The sequence below is a fragment of the Typopeltis vanoorti genome, chromosome 22 (assembly GCF_054136105.1).
Source record: "Typopeltis vanoorti isolate ZY-2024b chromosome 22, IOZ_Tvanoo_1.0, whole genome shotgun sequence".
Classification (NCBI taxonomy): Eukaryota; Metazoa; Arthropoda; class Arachnida; order Uropygi; family Thelyphonidae; genus Typopeltis; species Typopeltis vanoorti.
In genome coordinates, this window is record NC_143570.1 from 10,011,897 (window position 1) to 10,038,805 (window position 26,909).

At 37.1% G+C, this 26,909-nt stretch overlaps 1 protein-coding gene across 1 annotated transcript in view; it reads left to right on the forward strand.

Annotated features, from left to right (window-relative positions):
• LOC150094150 (acetylcholine receptor subunit alpha-like) overlaps positions 1 to 26,909 on the forward strand; it is a 226,546-nt gene that overhangs the window by 179,094 nt on the left and 20,543 nt on the right. Inside the window, exon 3 of the mRNA XM_090412411.1 lies at positions 25,818 to 25,862. Within this exon, the coding sequence (XP_090268537.1) occupies positions 25,818 to 25,862 (45 nt within the window). The remainder of the gene's footprint in view (positions 1 to 25,817; positions 25,863 to 26,909) is intronic.

Consider the following 26,909-nt stretch of genomic DNA (forward strand, 5'->3'; position numbering starts at 1 on the left):
AGATTTAAATGGTTACAGTTCGATGCTATTTTCGCCTTAGATCGATGTTAAATGTACACGATACGCACTTCACTCTCTCTCTATTCAGACGTTTTTATCCGTAATGCTTAAACAGCAGATAGCTTTCAGTCCTTGAGCACTTTACTGTTTCATCCGTCACGTACCCTCCAAACTTCTCTTCCTGTCACTCTTAGCTCCGTAATATATCTCCGCATCCTAAAACGCAATGCTAATTTCATACTGCTGCGAGGTCCGTAATAAATTATTAAGCTTTAACGGGAGAGGAAACTGTTAGATTCCTTCTAATGCTCATAAAATTAGATGAAATCTTCTGACCCGAAACGTTTAGGTATTTGTAACATTCATCAATCTAAAACACTTGCAAAGAGCAGTTTTCAAATAAAGTAAGGGATAGAAAGAAACAGGAATAATAATAATAATAATAATAAAAACTACTATAAAATTCTGTGGAAATTTGGCAGGTATGAATGGAATAAATTATAACTAAAACACTTGGCTAAATTTAATTACAATTTTGAAGTAAAAAAAATGTTCCAAAAAAGAAGAAGAAATTGCGCATCTACTTATTTTTTCTAATACTTCAGTGGATAAAAGCGAAACGAGTGCTTCATAATGTCAGATCAATGACGATAGTACGAAGAACACACCTTCCGAAACCATCAGGTGAATGAAAACAGCAATCACGGGTTATGCATTACTGTTAATAGATCATTAAGAATTTCGTTGCTATAGCTACCATCCAGCAACCCAATAATAGCATTGCAGGACATTGGGACCAAGCATCACTTTCCACAGGGTGATTATCTAAAGCTCTGCATCTACTAAGTAGAGGTGATTATATAACAACTAATCGTGTGGAAGGCAATAAAAAATGGTGACAGTGCTGAAGGTATAATTAAGGTTTTAATCTCACGGCTTCCGTTGGCTCTCTTGTATCAATCATATACTCCTGCTTTTGACAACCCACCTGCAAATATGCTGATGGTGATCTTTCCTTCTCACAACCAAGTTTTGAATTGTGTCGATGTAGACACGAAGAGGCTTGGAAACCAGATTGCCTATAATGAGCTGTTCGCTTGATTTCATCTCTAGTACAGCTAATGACCTATTTCACTATGTAATGAAGTATAAAAGAAGCAGGCGTAAAATTAAGAAGCAAGTGTAGAAGGTTACAGGTCAAACCTGTGTCAAAAGCCAACTTACTTCATAAACGAACACTTTTTTTCCACACTCCTGTTGTCTTAGTCATTTATGGAACGACCACACATAAAAAAGAAATATGTAAGGAAGGAAGCAAAGTGAAGTGATACAGAACCAATTATTATTATTATTATTAAAAATGTAAGGATTGTACGGAGACAAATAAAAAAAGTGCGATTTTCATGTAAGAACAGCATATTATGTTGGAATGATTTATTGGCATCATATTTACTATATGTCAGCGCGGTTAGCCTAGTGGCTGTGCGCTTCGCAACCATATGCCTGGGGGAAGGAGTGTCCTGGGTTCGATTCCCGTCGGCGGCGTCAGGAGCTGAAGGATCTTCCTCAGCCGGTCTTGGGCGTGGACAGTTGGGTTAGCTGGGGTCTTTCATCCCGCAAAGCAGGCAAACCGGCCTTGAGAACTCAACACTACGGACATAGGATACACCGGGGCGTAGGGCTGACCACCTCACTTGTGAACGGTTTGAGGTCCGATGATTAATAAACCCTCGACACCGCGAGGTAAAAAAGGGTAAAAGGAAGATGAGATATTTACTATATTATTAAATAAGTCCGGATGATTTTTGTAGGCTTGTGATTCTAGTCATCTAGTATGACAACTGTTTTCTAGGTTTTACTTTTTCAATCGGTTTCTAGTAATTAATCTTTGGAGAAGGTCAAGTAGGGTCCTCTCCCGAAGAAGAAAAAAAAAAAAATCGGGAGTTTTGGAATTTTAACACCAGAATTCAGAAAAATCGATCATAGCTCAGATAGCAACATAAGGATTTAGGAACACAACATAGCGACAGCTTTAGCTGTCTTATTCTGGATCTTCAGAATCATTTGTCATCATCAATGGTTGAGTTCATGGTTTTAGATGATTCTGAAGATCCAGAATAAGACAGCTAATAACACTGCTTTCCTCCGTCTCTCTCTCTCTTTGAGGAATAACAGGCGTTGGAGGATTTATTTATTTTCAATAAATAACTGGTAAACATGTCTTCATTTATCTATTTTTATTGATCCGTTTCGTCACACTCTGCTCTAGAGATCTCCAATAAGCAGAATAGTGGTCTCACACGGGGGGAGGGGGGGGAAAATGGTGCAATCATCGCCCACCAAGCTTTTAAAAAACATCCATGCCCACAGTAAAAACAGTCGGTGCTACCGTACTGAGATGGAAGTGCAGGGAGTCAACTGCAAGTACTACCCACAGTGGGCGACCCACCATACTCACCGAACGTCACAATAAAGCGCAACGAAAATTAATATGCAAAAAACCACCATTCTCCCACGGACACATTGAATGAGGAATTCTAGTCATCGAGTGGAACACGAATCTGCACAAAGATATTCAGAACCGAGGCTCAACATGGGTTTCTATGATAGGATCTCAATGTGCAAGCCCCACGACTCGAACCAACATGCAGTGTCGTCTTAAGTGGTTCAAAGAGCGCGTACAGTGGGACGTGGAAGCTTGAAAAGCTGCCTTATGGAGCGACGAATCACGCTACGCCTTCTACGGAGCAGATGGACATGTGTGGATGTAGCAGATGCCAGGTGAACGTCTCTTACTAGAGTGCATAACCCCAACTATGAAATTCGGAGGCGATGGTATTGTCCTGTTTTTCCTGGTTTGGCCTCAGACGTCTGTGATGCCACGAACATTGAACTCAGAGAGCTATCTGAACATTTTGGACAATGCGATGCTTCCTACTTTGTGGCGTTTCTACGGAACTGACCATCGCCTCTTTCAGCAAGGCAATGCACCATGTCATAAGGCTGCTACTGTAACTGCGCGGTTTGTGGACAAGAACGCCAGCACACTTGACTGGCCTCCACAGAGCCCTGATCTCACCCCTATTAAACATCTGTGGGATGAACCGGAGCGTCGGGTGAGGTCAAAAGACGTTCGTCCCACAACAGTCCAGGACCTCATTACATGCCTACGAAATTCCCATTGATCGCTATGGCACGCTTGTGGGAATTATGCCCCGTATGATTGCTGCAGTCTCGTATCAAAAAAAAAAAAGGGGGGGGGGGCTACATCTTATTAAGTTGCACGCCGTGGATGTTTGTTCTTCACACTATGGTGTCCGCTGACTTCTTTCCGAGCAGTGTATATTATATACCCACCCCAAAAAGTTTGGTAGATTTCTAAGCCTTTTCTTGAAGAATTTACGAATTATAGTCTCCGCTCTTTTATCAACAAAAACTCATTATACTTCTATGCAAATCATTTGTACCAATATGGATGGTAATTTATTTAATTTCGTGCACGACTTCTCGTGCAGTATTTGCATTCTTGAATAGTCTAATTAGCAAAATCCGTGTCTTGCTTTTTGAAAGCGGTTCATTATTTAATTTTCATATTTCAACCCATTATACAGACTTCATACGAAGTAAAATAACCTTCGCACATTATTATTATAGATTTGCTTTTTTTTCAAAAGTGAAATTTCAGTTTTAGATTGCACTCGCAGCACTTTAGTTTCTTACGTGAAAATGCCAAAATTCCTGATTGAACTATTTGTTAGATAATGTGAGATTCTGATTAAACGGTTTCCGTCACGCCTATTAAATAATGAACATTTGCAAGCCGTATACGCTGATTAAAATAGAGGCGATTAATTTCCTGGCTTAAACAAACGTAGTTAACTCAAAGGAATGTGCAGTAATAGTCATAATAGTTTTCATTTTAATCATACTTTAGACCAGGGGTTCCCAACCTTTTTTGTTTCCTAGCGCACATCTAAAATACCGATAGGGTGACGGGCACATTTTTTCTATTTTTTTCTATTTTTTCAAACAATTTTTTTGAATTCTTTTGTTAAATGAATACATTCAAAGTTTACATTATAATCAAATGTTTTATTACTTAAAAGTTTACATTATATAAAAATTTAAATATATAAAAATTTAAATATATATATGTAAGTTAGTGTGATCTTTGGCATTGCATTTCATTGGCCAGTGCTTCATAATTAGGAGAATATGATGATATTCCAGTTCTTAAACTGGAATGAACAACTTCGAATGCGCGTCTACTTTACATTGTATGCGTTTAATACTCGTCGTGTGTCATTAACGCGCATGCGTCATATAGCATGCCATGAATTGTTGCCTGATTATTTCAAACTATACGGCACACGGTTGAACAGCGGCGTGCACACACAAATTGGTCGACGGACGCCATGATGCCCGCGGGCATAGGGTTGGGAACCCCTGCTTTAGACTGTATCGATCGAGTTATTGCTGCAGCGCCATTGTGGGCTGCTTTCCATCGATTATGCACTCAGAAATAGTTGAATCACTAAACGCGAGAACATATTAACTATATAACTACCTATAATTAACTATATAAAAATATCGGATAACTATCGCGGAAAAACAGATTAAAATCATAGTTAGTGTATTACGAAAAAATGCCCGACAATGTTTATATATATGACATTTACGCTTTTTTAAAGTTTATGTGATGATATAATTAGCATAAAATAATAATTACTGTCCGATCACACATCCGAGACCCTAGTCTGGCAACGTGCCAAGAAGAGTCAATTGATGTTAACGGGGGAAAAGAAATAAATTGAAATGTACGAATTGGTCATCAACACGCAAAATCATCACGTGCGTTATAAAATTTCCCAACTGTTATACAAGAAAAATAGTTACCACTTTAAAAAAACTACAACGTTCATAAAATAAAAGTTAATTTTCCGACGTGTAATAATAAACAACTCATCCCACAAGATGGATTGATTACCCTATTATTGGAATGGATTCTCCTTCTGACATGCGCAGAAGTGTACAGTGTATACAAATGCTGTTTGTAAATGTTTGTTGTTTGTAAAGGAGAAAATGGCGTCCCCCCAAAAATCAGTGCCTATGCCATACACGCGAAGCCTAAATCTGACTCTGGTGTGGAGTAATTCCCATGGTGGTACTAAATAGTGCCACGATTGCACCTAGAATAGTGTGTTTTCTATACATTTACCACCTATCATGGAGCACCGTATAGAGAACAGATCTGTCAAAGGAGTCATTTAAATTCTCTTTTTAAAACTCAGTTAAAGCAACTGGAATGGCACGATGGAAATGAATCAATAGAATCGAATAACAAATGTATCTTCAGCTATTTTAAATTAGCTTTCATTACCAACTCGAGTTAATGTACTGCTATTATTGGACATCTTTAAACAACATTTTATTTAAAAAAGAAAGGCAGCCCCATTTGAAACCAATATGAAACTTCCTCCACGTATTCTTTTCTGTCAATTTGTGCGGACTATTTATTTTTACAAGAAGTGGTTATTGACAGAATCATTAAAAATAATGTTCTTCTGATTGAGTATTATACAATATTTCCCATTGCTTAGTTTCCTTTCTTGGAGATTTTGCCATTAAGCCGACAATCATTTTCATCTCGCATACGAACATGCCATATTTTAATTCTCCAATTCATTTTTCAACATTTGAGACAGAAGTGAATTTCAGTTGCATATGTTGAAGATATTCATCCCCACAAATAATCACCTATACACACTCCTTTGGTATCATATAAAGAAACACTTTTCACATTAAAAAAATAATAAATATGACAACCTTAGATATTACCTGGTGTAATATTCTTTTACTCGTTGGTCCTTCTACAACATATTAACTGGAAATTTGAATCCAGTCTTAACAAAGCTCTGCCCTTGTATTGTTTGCATTGAACATATTTTAAATTGATTAATTTTCGCCAGCAGTGGTGATATAATTTAAAAAGTGAAGCATTGTCAGAGGTAGAACGATGCGTTTGTATGTGTGGGTAGGGGGCGGGGGTTCTAAACTGTTCTCGTAGACTAGAGAAAACTGCGAAATTGTCCTAAATGAAGACATCTTTACGACTTCTTTCTAAACTCGCGCTGCACTAACTCATTTCACTGGGATAATACAATGGGATAATCAAGGTGGCTACAAGGCGTCGGGTAATTAAATACTTAATGGTGGGTGATGGCCATTCCAAATCTCTTAATGATAGTGTCATGCAGGGAAAACGCCTTGCCTTTCATTTTCGCCATTTTGTTTAAATGCAAGAATCACTGATTTTTTTTTTTTAAACCTGTTATGATTTTTTTCAATTGCTTTTCTCTTCTTTTGAAATTTCTGTTAGTGCATCGTACTTCAATATAGCATAAAGTAGTTGCGATAAAAAAGAACAAGTTTGAAAATGATGGAACTGATATTCGTTAGGGAGGGGGGGGTGCAAAAATCGTGCATGGATAGTTGAAACTGATCCTACGAGGCCAAAGGGCAACAGTTGCTATCTGTAAATAATTAATGCAAGATTGCGGCTGTCTCGGTAAAACATTAATGGCTCTAAACAGATAACGGTGTATGTCGTGTTCACTCTAACGGACGTGAGCTTTGATGCTAAGAAATAGCAGAAATGAAGTGGGAAATGGAAAGTGATCGCGCTGGAAGTTTGCCAGAAGTCCACTTCACTACCACCACTTAGCAGGAAGCTACAGTATTGTGACGATACAGGTAGTTTACGTTGCTAAGATTAAAAAAAAAAAAAAAATCTGTAAATCTCCTGGGAAAACTTTTTAAAGTATTTTAACGCCAGAAAAGTATAATTGCTTCTTTTTTTTTTTTTTTTTTTTTTTTTTTTGTCATTACCTCTTTTCGCTCTTTGGATAAAATTATTGCAATAATGGCTTACTACTTCTCACCAATTAAGCATGCATTTTTAGTTTAGTCATATTTTCTGCGCTTTACAGCTGACATTTCTGAATATTAATCATGTATTAGCCTTCATAGTGAAAACGTATTCAAAACGCTCCTCTTATAATGGCTCTTGTATCTGAGCAGACGATGTGTCTAATGTTTGAGCGAATCTACTTCTACAATCAGTCACAGCGAATGAAATTCATTATTTATTTATTCTTGTGGCTCTTTAAATTATTAAACGCACGCCCTGTAAACGGTATCCAATGGCAACCAACTTGTGCTGCTAGCTACAAGTGCAAATTAAACTGCACTTTGAAAACAGGTGCACTTGATATAATTTGATAATTAGTCTCAACTCTTCTGTACTGAAGAAAGTAAAAGGAATATAAGCAACATTATTTTTCCTGAATGAATAAATTCTTACGTAACGAATACTACACAAGAACATCATTTGGCCGTAGAAAAGTATAATTGATGTCATTATTCTGCACGTACGTTTAACCAAAAAAAATAATAATAATAAATAATAAGTGAATGTAATGGAAATTTCAGAATAGAAAGAAATTCACCATTGTTTGTGTAGAACAATCGTTAGCACTGTATGCACTGATACAAAAAAAGCTTTATATTATAAGCATGCTATAATAATGTAGCTAAAAACATAAATCATTATACCTATGAATTGGTAAATACGATGGTTGGGCATCGGTCCAAAGAAGTGCTTGATAAAATCTGTTTTTATCTACCGACAGTCTAGGTGAATACGATTTCCGCCACCTGCTTCAAAAACAGATCCTCGACTGTTAGAGAAGGTCAACCTGTCAACCGCTATGGCTTTTCATCCGTCATTAGTGTCTTTGCCAGGAGTGTTTCGTCTTCTGCAACGGAAGTTCCAGTGGGTGCGCTCAGATGCACGAATAATGGCTGATGTTCATCACAGTATGACCTATAGCAGCAGAGAATACGGAATTTAACACATCTGCCGATAGCGTTAGTTTCTGTAGTAACTAAGCGTACAATTAGCAAGAGATCGATTTATTCGTTAACAAAATTAATGCGTTCGAAGTAGATATTTACTTAAATGGTTTTTGTGCCTTTCGGCTGTATGAGTTGTTATCGCCTAGTATTATGCCTGCGTTCCTTGATTCTATTTATTCGAAATTTCTTCATATAATACAAGTTTGTTTGTTTTTTTTTTGGCAAAGACAGCTGTGACGTAACGCATCTGTTTCCATAGCAAATTATGCGTTTGCTTGAGCCTACCAAGTGACAAAAGTAGTCAGTGTGTGTTTCAACCATTATTCGAAAGATTTTGGTAAAAAATTTCATTTTAAGGAAATAACATTGATTTGCTCTATACAGTTCTGCATTATTCTGCAATAGCCTTTAATAATAAATCATCACCTAGTGTTAATTCAACTATTAATTTCGAATTGTCTGCTAGCGTATGCTACGTGCTTTGCGGTTCACACACATAAGAAAAGCAGCCCTCTCTTGTTTTGTATCATCTAACGTGTAAAAATTCGAAGCTGTAAATAATAATAAAGAAACAGAAGATTCATGTTTCTTTAGTGTTTTTAACATGTAATACTCCAAAACGGAACTAGGTTTGTTTTGGAGTATTACATTTTGTATTACCGTTTTGCAGACGTTAGGTGCGGTCCCAGTGTGTAGATATGTTCATACCATACTTCCATTCCTTTTCAGACTAACGCTCCCCACCTTGAAAATTACAATAACTACATAATCATCGGACAAAAGCAACGACTATTTGCTATCTCAAACAAAAAGTGTGTAGCAGATGATAGAAGTAACCAAAAAGAGAAAATCAAAAAATGGGAAACCGAAACTGACAGGAAAAATATTAAAGAAATACAAGAGAATGCATAACATAGATTAAATAAGATTACTCTAGAAAGAGTAAGAAAGGAATAGCGCTGGTAAAAAAGAAATTACAAAAACAAAAAGGTACAAAGAAAAAAATGATGCACGATGACAAAAGCAAAACGTACAAAACACATCACGCCAGCTTGCGCAAACTAAAGAACGCCTTAAAGGATAATCGTCCGCAAGTAAACAGAGATCCTGATGGATAAATTACGAAACAATACAACTGTGAGAATAGAAAGCTCGCATTCAAGAGAACAAACTTCTTTCAATTGCATGCTGTCAGTGATTTTAGTAAGTTGCGTTTGCGAATACTCGAATGCTTAAGACGAAGTTTTAGGTTGAGACATGCCAAAGTGAACAATTTCGATTGATCATCAAGAACTAAATGGATCGACAACGGATTTAATGAGTATTTTTTGAAAAAGCAGCCAAGTGAGGTTTCTCGACACGTGTCACCTTGATATTATTATATCAAGGATCAAAATATAAATCGACCTTCGGATTACGGTCTATGCAGCCCTTCGACTCCTAAATAAGTGTTCCGAATTAATTCTTTGTATCCAGAAACAGGACCAATTTTACCTGATAAATACTAGTGAAGTTAATAACGTTTGCCTGAACCGTTCTTTAAATCAATAACTGGATGGGAATCGCTTTGAACAGACCCATCAGCATGCACGTCTTCATAAAAATATCCCGTATAATCAGTTTTGCCATGCGGATAAATCCAGCGCTTCCATTACCTTTTGTCATTGATGACGTACGTGTTTCATTAAGTTCCAGAGACATTCTGAACAATTAGTTTCCACTTTTCAACTCCTATCTACGCTTTCATGTCGATGTCACCGGGAGAACGCAGTTCCTCTTGGTGATGGGATGTGAACACGTGTCGAATACGCAAATCTTCCGTTTTCTCCAGGGGCTGTCAATGAAAAACGCATTGAATATGCTCTCTTGTCATCGATACTAGTAATTTATTTGACGTTGGAAAACGATGTCGACCAATGATATCTTAGAGTCACGTAGCGCATAGAATAGGAGTTAACTCTATGGCACGTGTTTTGAATCATGGTTTCTAAATGAGCACAAGTGAAGTTAATATCTTCACTTAACTTCAAACTACAGATCATCAGAATACGATGTAAGAATCAAAAAATCAGTTTATAAATGGTCACAAGTCATGCTTGCGATGGTGAAGGGATAGTGATGGATTGCTGTGATCTATATTTGTAAGGGGGGGGGTGTTGTTGGTAAGTAGTGATAGAATTATTTTTATCTGGTAGAATGTATAGCCATTGAAAAGGTGTTTTGATGTGGGCGAGTTCTGTGATAAGCGCAATATTTTCTGAGCAAATTAATTTTTCCCGGTGGACTAAGGTTTTGTAGTTTCCGTATTGTTGGGAGGGGGATGACTATTTATAAAATAGTATTTACTTGTGTGGATGGGGGGGTTGAAGATGGTGAAGGTCAGAGATCCATTTGGTTATCTTTTCAGTAGGGTGTCTTGGTAGGGCAGACTGTTGCTATTTTCTATTTCTGTTATGAATTGGATCTTTGGATGTTGGCTGCTCAGTTGGCATATGAACTTGTGTAAGGCTTCCAAGGCCATGCAGCTAAATTGTGAACACATCGCCCAATCAAATAGTGGGTTTAAAAGGGGGGGGGATTTATCCATGAAAACGTTACCCAATGGGGAGAAAGAAGGGAGCCCATGACCGCCCTCTTCTGTTAACTTTTTCAATAATTACTTTTATTCTTAAAATATTAATTATTTGTTTGAAGAATTGTTCCCTGCCAAACAAAATATCCAGAGTTCATAATGAACTGAAAGGGCTGAGATATCAGGAGGAAATTCTGTTTGGATAAAAGCCAGGATGTCATTAAGTAGCACATTTGTGAATAAGGATGAGACATCAAAACTGACCATTAGGTCAGTGTTGAGGAGCGCGAAATCTTGTATACCGGAGTTAAAAGGGCTGGGTTTTTTTTTTTTATACAGGATGTCCCAAAATTCACGCAAGAAGTAATTTTGATAGAAAACACAGGTTTTTAATTAAAAATTGTAATTTCTTATTGATTCATAAAGTATACAGTATAGGGTTATGCATGGAATAGCATATCGGGTAAATGGCCTCCACGGCTTTGCTGGCACATACGCACTCTTTTGTCGAAATTTTCCATGACCGTTTTGCATAAATGTGGCTGAATTTCGTTGATACAGCGCTCAATTTCCTCCTTCAAGGCGTGGGCGGTCGTGGGCTTGTTGGCATAAACCTTACACTTCAAAAAACCCCAAAGAAAAAAGTCCAACGGCGTTATGTCACATGATCTGGGCGGCCAATTCTGATCACCAAAATGGGAAATTACACGACCAGGAAATGACTCATGCAGTAATTGAATTGTTTCTCGGGCTGTATGGCATGTGGCACCGTCTTGTTGAAACCACATGTCGTCCACATCCATATCTTGCAATTTAGGCTAAAAAAACTGGATTATCCTGTCGCGATAGCGAGCACCATTAACTGTTATTGCCTTACCAGCTGCATTTTCGAAGATGAACGGACTGATGATGCCTCCAGCCCAAAATCCGCACCAAACAGTGACACGTTGTGGATGCATTTGTTTCTCAACAATCACTCGTGGATTTTCTGAACCCCAAATGCGACAATTTTGTCGATTAACGAAGCCATCAAGATGAAAATGAGCCTCATCGCTGAAGATGATTTTGTTCGAAAAATAAGCATCCACTTGTTGTTCCATAATCCATTCAACGAACTCTCTTCGCTGCGTGTAGTCAGTAGGCTTCAGTTCTTGAGTCAATTGAACTTTGTAAGCATAAAGATGCAAATCTTTCGTGAGAATACGCTGTAGAGAGCTTCTCGAAATGGCCAATTCAAGACCACGGTGCCAAATTGATGTTCCTGGACGCTAAGCAACACTCTCACGAACTGCTTCGATGTTTTCTATTGAACGACTTGTTGATGGACGGCCAGAGTGTATAAGATCACTAATTGATCCAGTTTCCTTGAATTTTTTAATTGATCTTTTCACAGTTGATGAAGTTAAATCACTATTCCGACCATATTTTGTATGAAAATTGCGAACTGTAGCTGCCAAACCTTCATTATTTTTAAAATATTGCTCAACAATGAAAATGCGTTGTTCTTTCGTGTAGCGCTCCATTTTTAATAACCCTGAACTGTCAGCTGTCACGCTGTCTTTTTTTTCTCGTTGGCACCACTTTACTGCACAAATGGCGCTAAATTTAAATCTTGCGTGAATTTTGGGACACCCTGTATATATGACGAGGTATTGCCAGTAGTCTGAAGAGTACTTTCTAAATGTTTGGCTAGTTTGTAGGTGGGTGAGTCTATACAATCTACAATTGGCCGTAGGGTTACATCGCCTTTATGGATTTTTTGAAGTTCAAAAATAAGCTCTCCGCCAGACTGAATGTTAACCTTTGGACGATCTTCTTAGACATCTTGGACGCATCGGAAGCCAAGGAATTCGGAAAGTAAAAAGTCGGTACATCAAAAAGTTCGGCAGCCTAGCAAAAAATGTACCAATGCCTACAAAACAGCCCGAAAACAGTGTTGTTAACCTATCCACCGCTTTCCTCCAAGCAGACACCGTCAATGCACTCTGTGGTGGCCAATACTTCGCCATCGCGCACAGACACGTACCGACCAAAAATATCATGATCCAAATCGAGCGTGGAATCTACAACCTTCCCGCCGGTGAGGCCGACAATATTAGGGTTGACGTAGCCAACGTGTTGTCACAGATAAAACCTCATGCATGCAACTTTCCCAATAGAGAATATACAGTTCTACATCTCAGAAATATATATATAAAAAAAAAAACAATAATCCTGAAAGCGGACAAGGACAGGGTTACTCATTCTCAACTGTACAGATAATAATAAACTAAAGTATGACCCCACCTACACACAGATCACAACCTTCCATACTCCCGAAAATGTCACTTCCTGGCCAACAGATGTCACAAAAATTCGAAAACCTTACAATTCCATAGAGGTTGGTATTAAAGAGAGAGAGGTTGATCTCTTTTTTTGCCTTTAAATATGGGAACGCTTTTCAAAAGGTGCTAATCGGAACAATGCGATTATTGTGTTCTGCAATCAAAGTAATCTGGAACAATTTATTGTACATGTCTTTAAGGTTCCATGAAAATTCATCGAAAAAAAACAGTTAACAATTCATCAAATGAACAGCTCATCGAACGACAATTCGCCGAAAATGCAATTCATCGAAAAAATAATTCACCGAAAATTTTAACTAAAATTTCATTAAATTGATCCAGCCAAAGCGGAATTGCTAATACCATTTCGAAACTTTTTTTTAGAAAATGTCATGATAAAAGTGATCCATTTAGAACAAAAACTGAACCCTGCAGACAGCTTCTTGTACCGAACTTCCACTAAGTCAGAGAGTTATTGTAATACGTAATTTGGACACGTGATTTCTTCGTTGCCCCGAATATAGCTGAACTGAAAATTTGAACGGTTCGACATTTTCTTGTAAAAGTTTCAAATAGCGAATCTGAATTAGATTCGCTATTTGAAACATTCATCCCATAATAATTGCTGTATTGAAGTCGCATATTACTACTAGTAATAATAATAATGGAGCCTGCGTAGACTGGGCTTTTCCTCTCTAAAAGAGTTATCGGACAAGAAAGACAATAAGAAACCATATTGTTCTATAATTATTCCCTATTAAAGTAGCCTTGCTTTCTCATCGAAAGCACGGTTCAGTTTTTGTTCTAAATGGATCACTTTTATCATAACATTTTCGAAAAGTTAACATTTTCGGTGAATTTTTTTTTTCTTCTGCGAATTGCATTTTCGACGAATTGTCGTTCGATGAACTGTTTATTCGATTAATTACCTTTTCGATGAACTCTCCGGATACCGTCTTTAAGTGGGGGGGGGGGGGGATCTATGTTGAAAGCCATACAGTTGAGTGTTTTGTAAATAAACTAAATTTTGTTTATTCACAAAGTATTCACTAAAATAAAATTTTGTGAATACTTTTTAATCAATAGTAATTCATATGAAGAATAATACATATAGCACTCAATGTTTATGATTAATTCTAACATAACTGATCTTTATAACTTGTGAATTCTGATCGACGTTTTTACAATCAGTGAGTAAAAAATATAATTGTGTACAAAAGTTTTGTACATTTCCTGAATAATCCAAAAAAAATCAATTCATATATCCTTGTCAATAAAAATATAAAGTTAAAAAATAATTACTTTCATTCTTTCTCTAAAATTATTCATAATTTCAAAGCGAGACTTAATGAATGTTCTACTTCTTATACTTCGAAATTTAGTGTGAGTTTCTAAATAAAGTTTTGTTGACGTTTTGACTTCCACGAGAGCACGTTTTCCATTAATTAACTTTGAAAATAAGTACATTACACCTTTGAATCTGCCGTTCTCTGATACACTGTACTTCCCATTGAGCAGATGTCAGACTGCATATGCTTACGCCCCGATTCTAGACGTTTCTCGTATCAATGTTACTAACAATTGATAATAGAAGACACTACATAACATTTGGGTGTCTACTTAGTTGGAAAACTAATAGGAACAATTAGTTTTCCAAAAATAAAAAATAAAAATAGATAAACGGATCCGAGTAAGGTCAAGTAAGGTCAAGGACCATGAAACAACTGCCTAAAAGAGTTTTTAGGAATTTATAGGAATTCGGAGTTCTCGACCAGCCACTTGCCTTTGTCATATAATGATTTGCCAGGTGTTCAGTTACAAAGAGGACAACATCTTAATGATTTCAAGTATGAATAGTTGTACTGTAGGTGAATCAAATTCACTTTGGACTATCAAAGAGAGACTTGTAGTTACACTTAGTCGTCTAGGAATGGGAATAAGAATTTCACTCAGATTACATCTTGGTGACGAAAGCTTCTCAAAAATAGTTTTATTATTCTTATTATTAAGTAAAAATTTCTTTCAAAACTAGCTGAACAAGTATTTTCAAGTAATTAACTTTATGAAAACATTCTTAGGGGACACGGAAGTTATTTGGCAACCCCACTGTTCAAATGCAAACTAATATAAAGGTGGAAGAGGAAGTAGTGTGCTCTCTCGCGTGAACATCTCGAGAGTTTCGCATCATTTCTTTATTCACAAAGCTTGGTTGGTGGATCCTTTAGTCCGTGAGTAGAGAAAATTCCCAGCGGCACGAACATAAATCTTATTGTTATTTCATTACGACAGCTGCCTGACGTAACAGGTGGCAAGTGCTTGGACCTGCAGAGTTAACATAAATACTTTGATGTCTCCTTTCTTCTGACAGAGGCGTACAGATTGCTGCTTTGTCTTCTTTGCTTAAGGCTTCCTTGAGAAAAGAATTAATGCGCATAGATGAAGGGTCTGCGAGATTCGTGCTGCTGCTGTTGTTTTGTCGTCCAGTGACTCGCTAATTGAATATCTATGGCGTCGTCTTGGCAACGAGGAAGAATGAGAAGATATTCTACTATACTGTGAAAGTGGTGGTGGTAACAGATGGCGATCTTCTTGTTTCAGTCTCGAATACAACGGACCTCAAAATCGCGAATATATAATCGTAAATGGTGCAGGACTTATTGGGTAATACGTCCTCTTTTGCTACCGCTTCAGAAATTACGTTTATAAAATTAAATGCTAGAGCAATTCGTATTTGTTACATTCCTGTTTCGTGACCGATTCATTATGTTTTACAGATTTTAATACCAGGATTGTGATCAAAATGATTCCCATTACATAATCTAATCCAGTGGCGAATTCTCCATGCTTGCTGCGCAAGCTCATTAATTGAGAAAGAAGTACTATTTATTTGTTAGTAAATGCATGCATTTATAAGCATTCCATTCAGGCTTTTATTTTTGTAAACAGAAGACGTTTTAAGCTTGCGCGGCAATAATTGAGCTTTGCGTTGTGTATCGAAGGCCGATGCTTGCTCGTCTAGTCAACGCTACCCTGGCTTGCTCGGTTTTAGGAGCTTCCAGGTCCTCACTGCAGCACTGTCATTTCATGCGCGCGCATAGTCATTTCCGCTCCCTTCACGACGCCTTACACACAAGGCCATACGCAGCCAAAGTAGCTCTAGCCAGTGAGCTTCAGCCAGCCTTTACAAGTGTGCGTGTTGCTTGGGAAAATTAGGTCACAACCAACTTTTTATGACGATGTTATTGACAGTTCATAAAGAAGAAACCGTAGGGTAGAATTTGTATTCAAGTATCTAAATTGAAAAAGATAGAATATCATTTGTGAAATAAATGTTGTATTTGTATGATTAAATGTACATAAATTTCTAAATATAAGTTTTAAATAGTCAGTAATTCATTATTCCGCTAATCAGACTTCAATCACACCTCTCACTCCCTGAATGATAACAAAAGCAAGCGTGAATTTCAAGACCAGCATTCTCCCCCTGATCTAATCCTTAAATATACGATAAGCTTGCAGTCTTTCTTGGGTGGGATTCGCATTAAGAAAAAATAGCTACCTAAATTAAAGAAACGTCATGCTTCCATTAGAGCCTCTGTCAGTTACTCACCAAAATGTTAGTAGTTAGGAGCTGACAGAAACGACATCACTTCGCTGAAATAGTTTTGCAGCATTTGTCTAATTTGTAAACAAAAACGTCGTTGGTGAATGAAAATACCCTAAATGTGTAGAAAGATGATAAAAGTTGATACGTCATTTTTTTCTCTTTTTCAAAACCGAGTTTTTTTGTAGGTTCCTGTTGCTTTTGTAGATCTAGACTAAAGCTGAAGATCTACTTCAAATACAGCCGAGATGCTGAAACACCGTTTAGTTTGAATCTAACGAGAAGAATGAAAGAAGTCCTATTGGAGCGGATTCGGTAACTGTGCCACTCTCGTATACACTCTCGGAAATTACTTCTCTTAAGAAACGAGATCTCTTACCAGTCCTGAACCTACTAAGCAGATTGTCACGATTTTTACCACATGATACCTCACAGTTGAATCCACCTCCACGGTTTAGAAGTGGATTTGCAATTCAGTAATTGTTCAGACATGAGAAAATTCTGTCAATGGTTTTCATTGACGGTAATTCTTACTATTTTTTGCCAACCAGGTGATAGGGAGAATTATGATCTCATCTCCTAAAACATCCTTCAGTAGTTTTAAAACTGCAGTTGGTGATCGCCATCTGCAAAACAGCGATGGAAATAATAAGGAACAACTAAGAATACCAGCAGCCGATACTATGATTTCCATCCATAGCCACTCCAATCATCAAATAACTGTTGTCCTCGTCCTTTCCATAAACTCTTTCTACAACTTTTAACGCTATAAATCCCAGATTTCCTCTCTCAGAATAATTCTTACACGTTTAGAATAGCAAGTTTCTTTAAACCTTCTCGAGGATTTGACCGAATAAATTCAGTTTCTTAGACACTGTTTTTACCTTATGCCTTTCTACTGAGAGCAAACTAAACACAAAACTCCATTCTCATTTGTTCTGTACGCTTTTGCAGTCGATACAGCTGACAGGAAATTGTAGAGCCATCAGGGTATATCATGCCAGTGAATAATGAACTCTACAGTTTACTGATATTGTTTGTCAGAATTGGTTTTAAATTCAAGATTTATTTCATGTATGTAACTCTGGGAAGTGAGCCGTTATATGTGAGTGAAGTGTCTCGAACTTGACCCTTTCCTGGCAGCCAGAATGCACTCCATGCTTGCATTACAGAACCTTTTACTATGACGCACTCTAGCAGTTGATTATCTTATAGTACACTAGAATAATACCCATTTCCTGTATTCTTTGTACCATTTTATATATACACAGTAGTAAAAAATACTCAAGATAAACTGAAAAACATAGTTTGTGTAACTTAAAATACTTTCTAATTATTCATTTTCCCTCTCGGACTATTGTAGAAAAGAATTATTTTGAGTCTTCATCTATTCTAGTGTTCGATCTATCTGTACACAGTTCCATACAACTAAATGGAGAGTTATTAAAGTCTTGCAGTTAATACAATAACAGGAATTTTATGTACTAGTAAAGGTTTCTCCAATCAATGATTTTTATTATAGTTTGTACAACAGAACACTTTTGCAATATGTTCCGGTCTATAGCTGACTCCCACAGGAAATAAAGTGTCAACTATCATCATGGGATTCACAAATATTTGCATAAGTGCCAAAGCTTCTGAAATCTTTATCTTATAGCCTTATCTTAAAATATCTTCTTCTTGGCTTAGCGTATTAGGCAATTGTTTTCATGTAACGTTTTCAAGGGTTTAAAAAGTCTTCTGCCAATCTCTTCCTGGGTCTTCCTGTTCATCGGTGTCCTTTCGGTTTATATTTCCAAGCAATATTTGGCCAGCTATTCTCATTCATTCTTTCTATGTGGTTTTTCCAGTTCTATCTATAGTTTGTGATGTCTTCTGTTATGTTAATTATGGATAACTGTTTTCTTATCTTGTCTATTCTTTTATAGCCTGCGAGCGGTCTTAGGAACTTCATTACTGCAGCTTCCACTTGTCTTTTATCTCTTTCTCCCCAAGGTCATGTTTCACTGCCATATTTCAGAATTGGTTTAGCTATTGTTTTATTTGGGTTGTTCTAGACATCTGTTTATTGAAGTGTGTGTGGTGAATCTTTGAGGTGAATCCATTTGTACTAACAAAAAATTGTGTGTGTTCTCAGATAGGTGTATTTGTTTTGAGTGAGTAAAAACTCGAGTTCGCGGACGTTGGGAAAGAAAAAAAAAAACACTACTATCTCCGTATGAGATCAACTTAGAAACTTTTGGCTGATCTGTTAATAGTTGCATAAATATTTACAAAGTCTGACTGCTCTCAATAAAAATCTCTTGCTATCCTTTATATAACGCAGACGCAAGAATGACGTGACCTCTGTCTCACTGGGAAACCTAGCTTGGAATCCCCTAGAGTGCGAGAACTTTCGATAAGGGCTTGTACAACCAAAGGTGAATAATCCGGTCTAAGTTTCCCCTTCCCTAAACTTGGGTTTGTCATGCAGCGCAAAACAGGTACGGTCAGTGTCCATCCACACGCATTTCAAAGACAAAAACTGGTCGAATTATAAGCAAACATTCACTAAACTCTTAATATAGGAGTTATACTCCATTTTATTGATTTTGAACACGTGTGTGAGCGAGACAGATCATACCGTTATAATTAACACATATCCGCTCTGTAGTCGTAATACTTCAAATAAATAGACAAGTTACAGCGGTGCAAAAGGGTTATATTAGCGAAGGATTAAATATCGCAATAACGCTGGCAAACTCCTCACCTGGAGGCTACGTGTAACACCTGTATTAATTGTTGAACATCGTGTGAGCTCTGTAAGGCGACAGATTATGACGAATGGTAATTACACAAGGCGACCAGAATGGCTTTTAGGGAGTAATTAGTAAAAGGAGTTCGTTGAATGTGGCTAAGGAATGGAATTAATTAACTAAAGGGGGATGGCGTTGTGATGAAAGAAGTTTGTTTATAAATAAATCAACTGAAGGAAACAGCGCCCCAAATGATAATCGTGGGAATAATTTGCACACCTTCAGTAACGCTATCATTCCAAGATGTGGATATTAGTGTGTGTCTTAAAAATCTAATGGTTCCTTCGGGGCTATCATCTTCTGTGATGTACGTGTGACCTCGCATTGTCGAGCACTTTCGATCAGTTAAACTCCTAAAACATATCGATAGCAACGAATGGGTGGCGAAACATTAATTTACTAGTCTTGTGTCGATGTTCTACAAGATCTCAACATCGAAGATAAATCCATTGCGTATTGAACACTCTTTGAAGTTCGCAATGTAATGGAGTCGTATGAATCAAGATACCAGCTTGCAGTTGCCGATCACGTGAATGTGGAAGCCCTACACATGATAGAGTAGATATTCAATCACAGTCGAAAAATGATGGACAAGATGAGATGACAAAAGTGGAACAAACTTATAAACGTGGTCGAAATTTTCAGAAAAATCTGTCTCATAGGAGTACATAACCTCTTCCTGTATGCGTTGATATAAAGTCGACTTACTTGGTATTAATCTTCTCCTGTTTGTTTACGTCATATCTGAATTGAAGCTTTAAGATGAAACAAATTTACATGACATAGTACTTAACTTGTCTTCCAAATTAATACGGAATAAATAGAATCAGCAACCAAACTAGGGAAACTTCCCTTGAAATTTGAAACTCGGCTTTGGATTATTATAGTTCAACTAGGTGCAAGCTTCCTCTTTGATAGTCACCTGTTTCGGAACCGACACGATTTAGTTATCCATTGGGTGCGTGGTTAATGATGGGTTGCCAGCCCACACGAGGTGATAAACATCTCATAGATGCTTAGTGTATACAAATCCCTTGTTAAATTAACTACAATGTCCAACTCTGTTTCCCGCCTACATCGGTACAACACAACAAGATTGATGTTCTCCATTTAAGAGCACTTCTATCATTACGATGTATTTCAGTCCTCTCCGCACAAGTTAAAGCTTGTTTGATTGGTAATAGAGACCAACAGTAATGCGAGTGGGTCTGCCATTAAACAACTATGTACACTTTATGGAAAACCATAGCTTACACGTTTGATAATAAAAGTCTAATTAAGAAATGAACTTTTATATTTGCATATTAAAAATCGAGTTCAATGTTTGTATTTTTAATACATAACAAATATTTATTAATAAAATAAAAGTATGTGATTTCCTCGCGTTTTATTCTACAAGAGACTTTGACTTTCAAAACACATTGGACATTTCAGTGTTGCCCATGGAAAATGTTTATCATTTTGAGAGAAAACATTATAGAAAGTGCACATTAAGTAACTCTTTTCTATCCTGTTTCGGATTGCCGTTAGATAAAATAAAACTAAGTCCATGATGGTACGCTTACTTCGCCAAATATTGGTGATCTTCGTTATAAGTACTCACTTATACAAATTTAAGTAAATGCCATCTCAATTCTATAAATTTTGCATCCCATAGAAATTCAAAGTTTGGTAACCTGAACTGGACGCATTATTTAGACTGATAAAGAGTGCTTTATTTTAATCTAGTCATCCCCACCACACACACACACACTTCCGCGAACTCACGCATACACAATTTCGATCTCAGCAATGTTGTTAAAATACAGCTTAAGGTAGAATACCACACTTGGCAGTTTAATATCGTTTTTATTGCAGTTATCTGTTCCGGTTGTCCTTCCGACGACTTCCTCATTATCCTTTTTTTTTTATCTGCATTCAGAAAAAGCAAAATGAGGTATTAACTCACGGAGGAAGATGAATAACAATGAGATAGATCTTATGAAGCAAGAAGCAGTTTGCATAACGTAACCCGTGTTCCAAACTTTAATGCCACCGCTTGAGAGTATGTTTTAATGCAGATTGTTATGATTCAGTATGTATAATATATGCATCATAAAATCTTCATTTTGGTGTGCTCAGATAAAATTTCTTCATTTCCAAGGAGATGACGGCACTCTTGCTAGTATAGATTTTGCATCGATAAACAAACATCTGTGGCAAATGAGATTTTTTTTTAAATATCCGTTTAGTTTATTTCTTCTTTCGAATTCTCTTCTATCGTGTTCGTATTTTTTTCAATGACATTATTGTAAGCAGTGTTCAGATTTTGACGTGAATAATGACAAGTATTGGTGCACAAACTGGGGTCCCATGAGCCAGTCCTACCATTATGAAAATACTGCGCTACTTGAAAATTAAAATACTAAAAATAGTTTCTGCATAACAATGAAAGTTTTAAACTGTATCTTAAAAATATAGCTTATGAATGCATCTGTATACACATCTCTATAGATTTAGTTACAAAAAAATTGATAGTAACCGATTTTCATTCATTTGGAATTCAAAAATCTTGTTACTTAGAATTAGACTCCTATGTTCTAACGACAAAAACAAATAAGATGGAAAAAAACTTTGTTCCCTGACGAAAAAGAACTTTAGAACAGAGCTTCTTAAACTGCGGGTCGCGACTCCAAATGGGGTCGCGTAACCAAATGTGGGGGTCGCGAAAACTTTGGCAACAGTAAAACGTTTCTGAACGTGCAACGACCAAAAATTAATTCAGATTCGAGGCTATTGTTTGTAATTCTTTATGTAGATTGCAAAATTATATGTATACCAAAGAATTGTTTTAAAATAAATTTCTTTATGATTTATTATCAGTAAATGTTTGATTTGTATACCTATATACCCAGGGTCGCATAAAATTTCTCAGGTGAAATGGGGTCGCAAGTGAAAAAGTTTAAGAAGTGCTGCATTAGAAGCGTCCTTTTTATTCAGTAAAATAATCAGAGAACCTAAGATTTTAAAAAGATGTCATTTCTTTTGGGCAAAAATAAACCGCAACATTTTGGAATATATGGGATAATTTTCCCCGTTCAAAAAAACAGTAAGGACAGATTAATTTGCATACGTTTGTCACCCACTGAAATTTATTCTGTAATAATCATTGACGACGAATTGAGTGTGAAGCTTCGTTATTCTCCGAGAACAGAAATTCGAAATATCTCCCTGAGGAATGCGGGAGATGTCCTGAAATATCTTTGTGGCGTGACACAGCGTCTGCTATTTGCCATTAGCACATTCATTACTTAATGTAATAAGCGTCCGAAGTAATACTAGAAAAGGTCAGGGAAGAAAAATGTAAGGTTTAGAAGAGACATACCACCCAATTAAAAATGTCTTGAGAGTAACAATCCTTGTTTACAGATAAAAGGTGATCGAGAAGTTCAACTTTCAGTGAGATATCATTTCCTGTACTCCTTCGTGGGAGAGGATTGGATGCAATTTAAGTTTATGTAGCTGATGTATGCAACAAAATACATTAATTGTCTAATTATGCTTAGTAGCAAGAGTGAAAGATCGAATACTAGCTGCGGTGGTTATTTTAGATTGATAGTACCTAAAAGCCGTCCTCCGATAGTTCCATCTGAACCGGTCCCTAATCCAAACCCCCAATTTTATATCCCCATTAACTTCCGGCAAAGATTTCTTGAATTCAAGCTACTTATTGGGGAACCATCATACCGCGATATATTATCCAATCCCATTCACAGGAGGGAAATAAAAATTGAGAGAAGACCCTGCTCAGTTAATTCATTCCAATTAACTCACTCATTCAGAAGATTCCTCACGTCAGCAAGAATCTAATTCAGTTTTTATTTTTTCAACCAAAACAGTGCAGGTGGCGCTACGAATGTTTTGACTTATATAAGGTGATTATAGTTAAAGTTCATATTTCGAAAAGCTGTGATTGGATAACTACTCAGCGGAACAATTCAATAATTTATTTAACATGATGTTAAATTAATAGTTAATTTAACTATTAACATCAACATTAATAGTTAATTTAACATGATGTGTGCGCCAATGGAATTTTATTTTGCGCAAAAACCAACGTTGTTCTAAAAGTTGCTACCAGGCGATACATGGTGCTTCAATACCGTATGAGTAATTCAAACCGTCACAAAACGTAGGGTACACACGGGGCGTTGTGTGATTACACAATAACACGTTCAATATGCTGTCCTGCGTTGTCGGCAACGTCCTAAAATCGCACGCTCACTCACAGAACGTAGTGAACAGTGAACGCAGAATTTCACTCGAAATGCGGATATGGCATGTAATGCTGATTTTGAGGTCCACTAAGTTGGCTATGTGTCCACGATAGACAACGTCTTTGAGATGTCCCCACAGCCAAAAGTCGCAAGGATTTAGATCCGGGAGCGCTGCCCACGCTGTACGAAAATCGTGGTTGATGATTCTATCTTCGGTAAAAATGTGTGTGAAGCAACCGCTTGACAAAAGATGACGATGTGAGGCCGGGGCACCATCCTGCATAAAAATTGTTGAATTCAGGCACTGATGCTGTTGAAGTGTTGGAATCACCTGATTTTGGCTAAGAGAGAGAGAGAGAAAGAGAGAGATGCTTATTGCTGACCATTAACAGTGCAGGTAACGAGACCAACAGGACCAAGCTCCTCGAAACAGAAAGGTCCAATAATGAATTCCGCTGTAAAACCACCCTCAACGGTGACCTTGGGTAATGAAGCGGAATCTGTCGCACGACGTGGGTTTGCAGTTGCCCAAATTCTGCAATCGTGCTTATTCACAGCACCGTCCAGATGGAGGTGAGCTTCGTCAGTCCAGAAAATGTTCCGTGGCCAGTAGCTGTCTAGTTCATTCCGAGCAAGAAACTGCAGAGCCAATGTTTCTCGTGCACCCTTCTTGTAAGGATCACAGCGCAGAATTTGCCTTACGACTTTGTGAACTATGCTTCCTACGACATTTGCCATCCTTTCTTCCTTCTAACGCTGTAGTTACTTCCTCCACTGTCTGCAATTTCCGGATCATTTTGTGGAAACCATTTGCAGTCATAAGATCCGTTTTTAATCCCTTTAATGTTCTGAACTTTCGCCATTGTCAAGGCATACCTGTTATTTCAGTAAAACAACTTCACGAGAAGTATGCAATTCTTCGGTATAATGGTGACATTGTGCTTAACGCGTTGTCTGCTGACACATTCCGCAGCTACTTGCTTTTATAGAAGCTTCTTTCGAAGTATATTCATTCAGGACATTCGTCATTTGCATAAATGATACGGTTCACCGCGTTTACCTTATACTAGAAGTATCATACGCAATTTGCATGTATTGTAGCGCCTATCGCCCTAGTGGCAACTTTTAGAACTAACATTGGTTTTTGCGCAAAATAAAATTCCATTCTCGCACACAAAAATATTTAAATATTAAAATAAAATTAAATCATTCTTCTGAGTAGTTACCCAGTTACGGCCTTTCTAAATGTGAACTCTAATTATAATCAACTTATATTTAATGATTTCGTTGCGAGTTGTTCCTCAAATGGATGGAGTTCGGATGATAACATAGCGAATAACAGGGATGCAGTTAAAAAATTACACAAATGGAAAACAAAGTTTGACTCTCCAAATACTGATTGAACGAAAGCCATTAATATTAATGAACTTAATGTGTGACTAATAAGACGCGAGTTCAGTTTGTTGACATCCGGTATTGCTATACAATTCAGGATTGTGGCTTTCTAACAAATATAATTGGATATAAGTATATATAAGGGAACTGTATCATAGATCTGCGACTTGGATGCTGCAGGTGACCCAAACTGCTTCGTATCTTTACTTGAGAATAAGATATCTAGACGCGTTTTGTTTCACTTCTTATTATGCATCAAGATTTCCACAACTCGTGACTCTGTTTCTTTAGAGAAAGGGACAATAGAGGTCATCATGAATAATTATAAAAATATCTAAATAAAAAAGAAGAAACAAACAAAAAAAAAAAAGAAAGGCTGGAATTATCTTCCTTAGATTTCTCTCGTCATAAAGGCCATCCAGACATTGCATGATGTGAACAGGGACCATCACTTGTTAGCGTCGTCATCTGAATAACGTCAAAGAGTTAATGCAGCTCTTCTACAGAATGAAACAAACATCACATTTTTTCCCCAGGTTGCTAATAGACGAAGGAAAAAGGAAACGAGAATGATAACTCCTCAGTGTAGTTTGCCTTTTGTAGTAATATTGCTGTGACACCGAATCAATCGCTAATTACGAGAATTTAAGATTTTTTTCTTCATGACTTAAAATTAAAGTAGCCAATACTAACAATGTTTTAAATTTCACCTAGCATTTTTTACAGCACCAATAATTCTTAGGATAAGCTTTTTGATATGAAATCGTTCTAGGACTTGTAAGATGAATTCTGTGTTATAAATAACAGGACAGTTGAAAACTTTCCTGTTATAATTAACAGGAAAGTTTAAGTAAGAAAGGGTTAACTGTTCGTGTGTACTTAAATTAAAATTAAATAAATATTATTATTCATGATTAAATGTTAGTTTTACAATATCCGTATTTTCTCTTTTAGAATCTAAAGAATCAAATTATGACAACGAATCTTTGGGTGGAACAGGTAAGTGGTTGCAATATTTAAATATCTTACTCACTTAGTTTTTTCACCCGGTCCTGCTTAATAGAGGAATTGGTACCGTTATAATAAAAAGTCTAGCAAATTCACGGGATAATTGAATGGACTCGGATCAGGGGATGGGTGACAGACAGATATCAAAAAGTGATATATAGTGGGTGTGAATCTGCCAGATTTAAGGTAACCAGTGGTGTACCTCAGGGTTCAGTCCTTGGGCCATTATTGTTCAATCTATACATTAATGACATGCAAGTGTTTGCTGATGATGCGAAGATAGGCAGGGAAATCAGGGATGCTACTGATATTCAGCAATTACAAAATGATTTCAATAAACGGGAAATCTGGGCAAACGAAAATGGCTATCAGTTTAATGTTAGTAAGTGTAGAGTTATGCACTTTGGCGTGTTTAGAGTTCCAGAGGCATATTATATTAGCGGGGTTATGCTGCAAGAAACTGAAGAGGCAAGCGATCTTGGTGTATTGATGGATAAGAATTTAAAGTTCAAAGGTCACATAGCAAAAGTTGCAAATACAACTCAGAGGATAATTGTGATGTTGAAGCGAACCTTGACATGTAAAGAAAAGGAAGTCATTTTGCCTCTTTATTAGGCTTCGAAAAGAACACACCTGGATTACTGTGCACAGATTTGGTCTCCCGGGTTCCAAGGGAATAAAGAAGCTGTGGAAAGGGGGCAAAGAATAGTTACAAAGATTATATCCCGATTATGGGATTTAGATTATGAGGACATTGCGAATATGTGGATTACAGACTGGTTAGCAAGAGAAAGTGGGGTGATATGATAGGGGCCTATAAACTTTTGAATGGGTGTTAATGGAAGGAGAGGAGAGAACATGGGGGCATCCATGGAAGTTGAGCTTGTTCTCAGTGAAGAAAGTGGTAAGAGCTAGGTTTTTCTCTCAGAGAGCAGTGAGTGAGTGGAATAATTTGCCCTTAAGGGTAGTGAATGCATCTAGTGTAAATGAATTTAAGGGAGGATATGATAGCTGGTTTGGATGATTTATAGCCTCCCT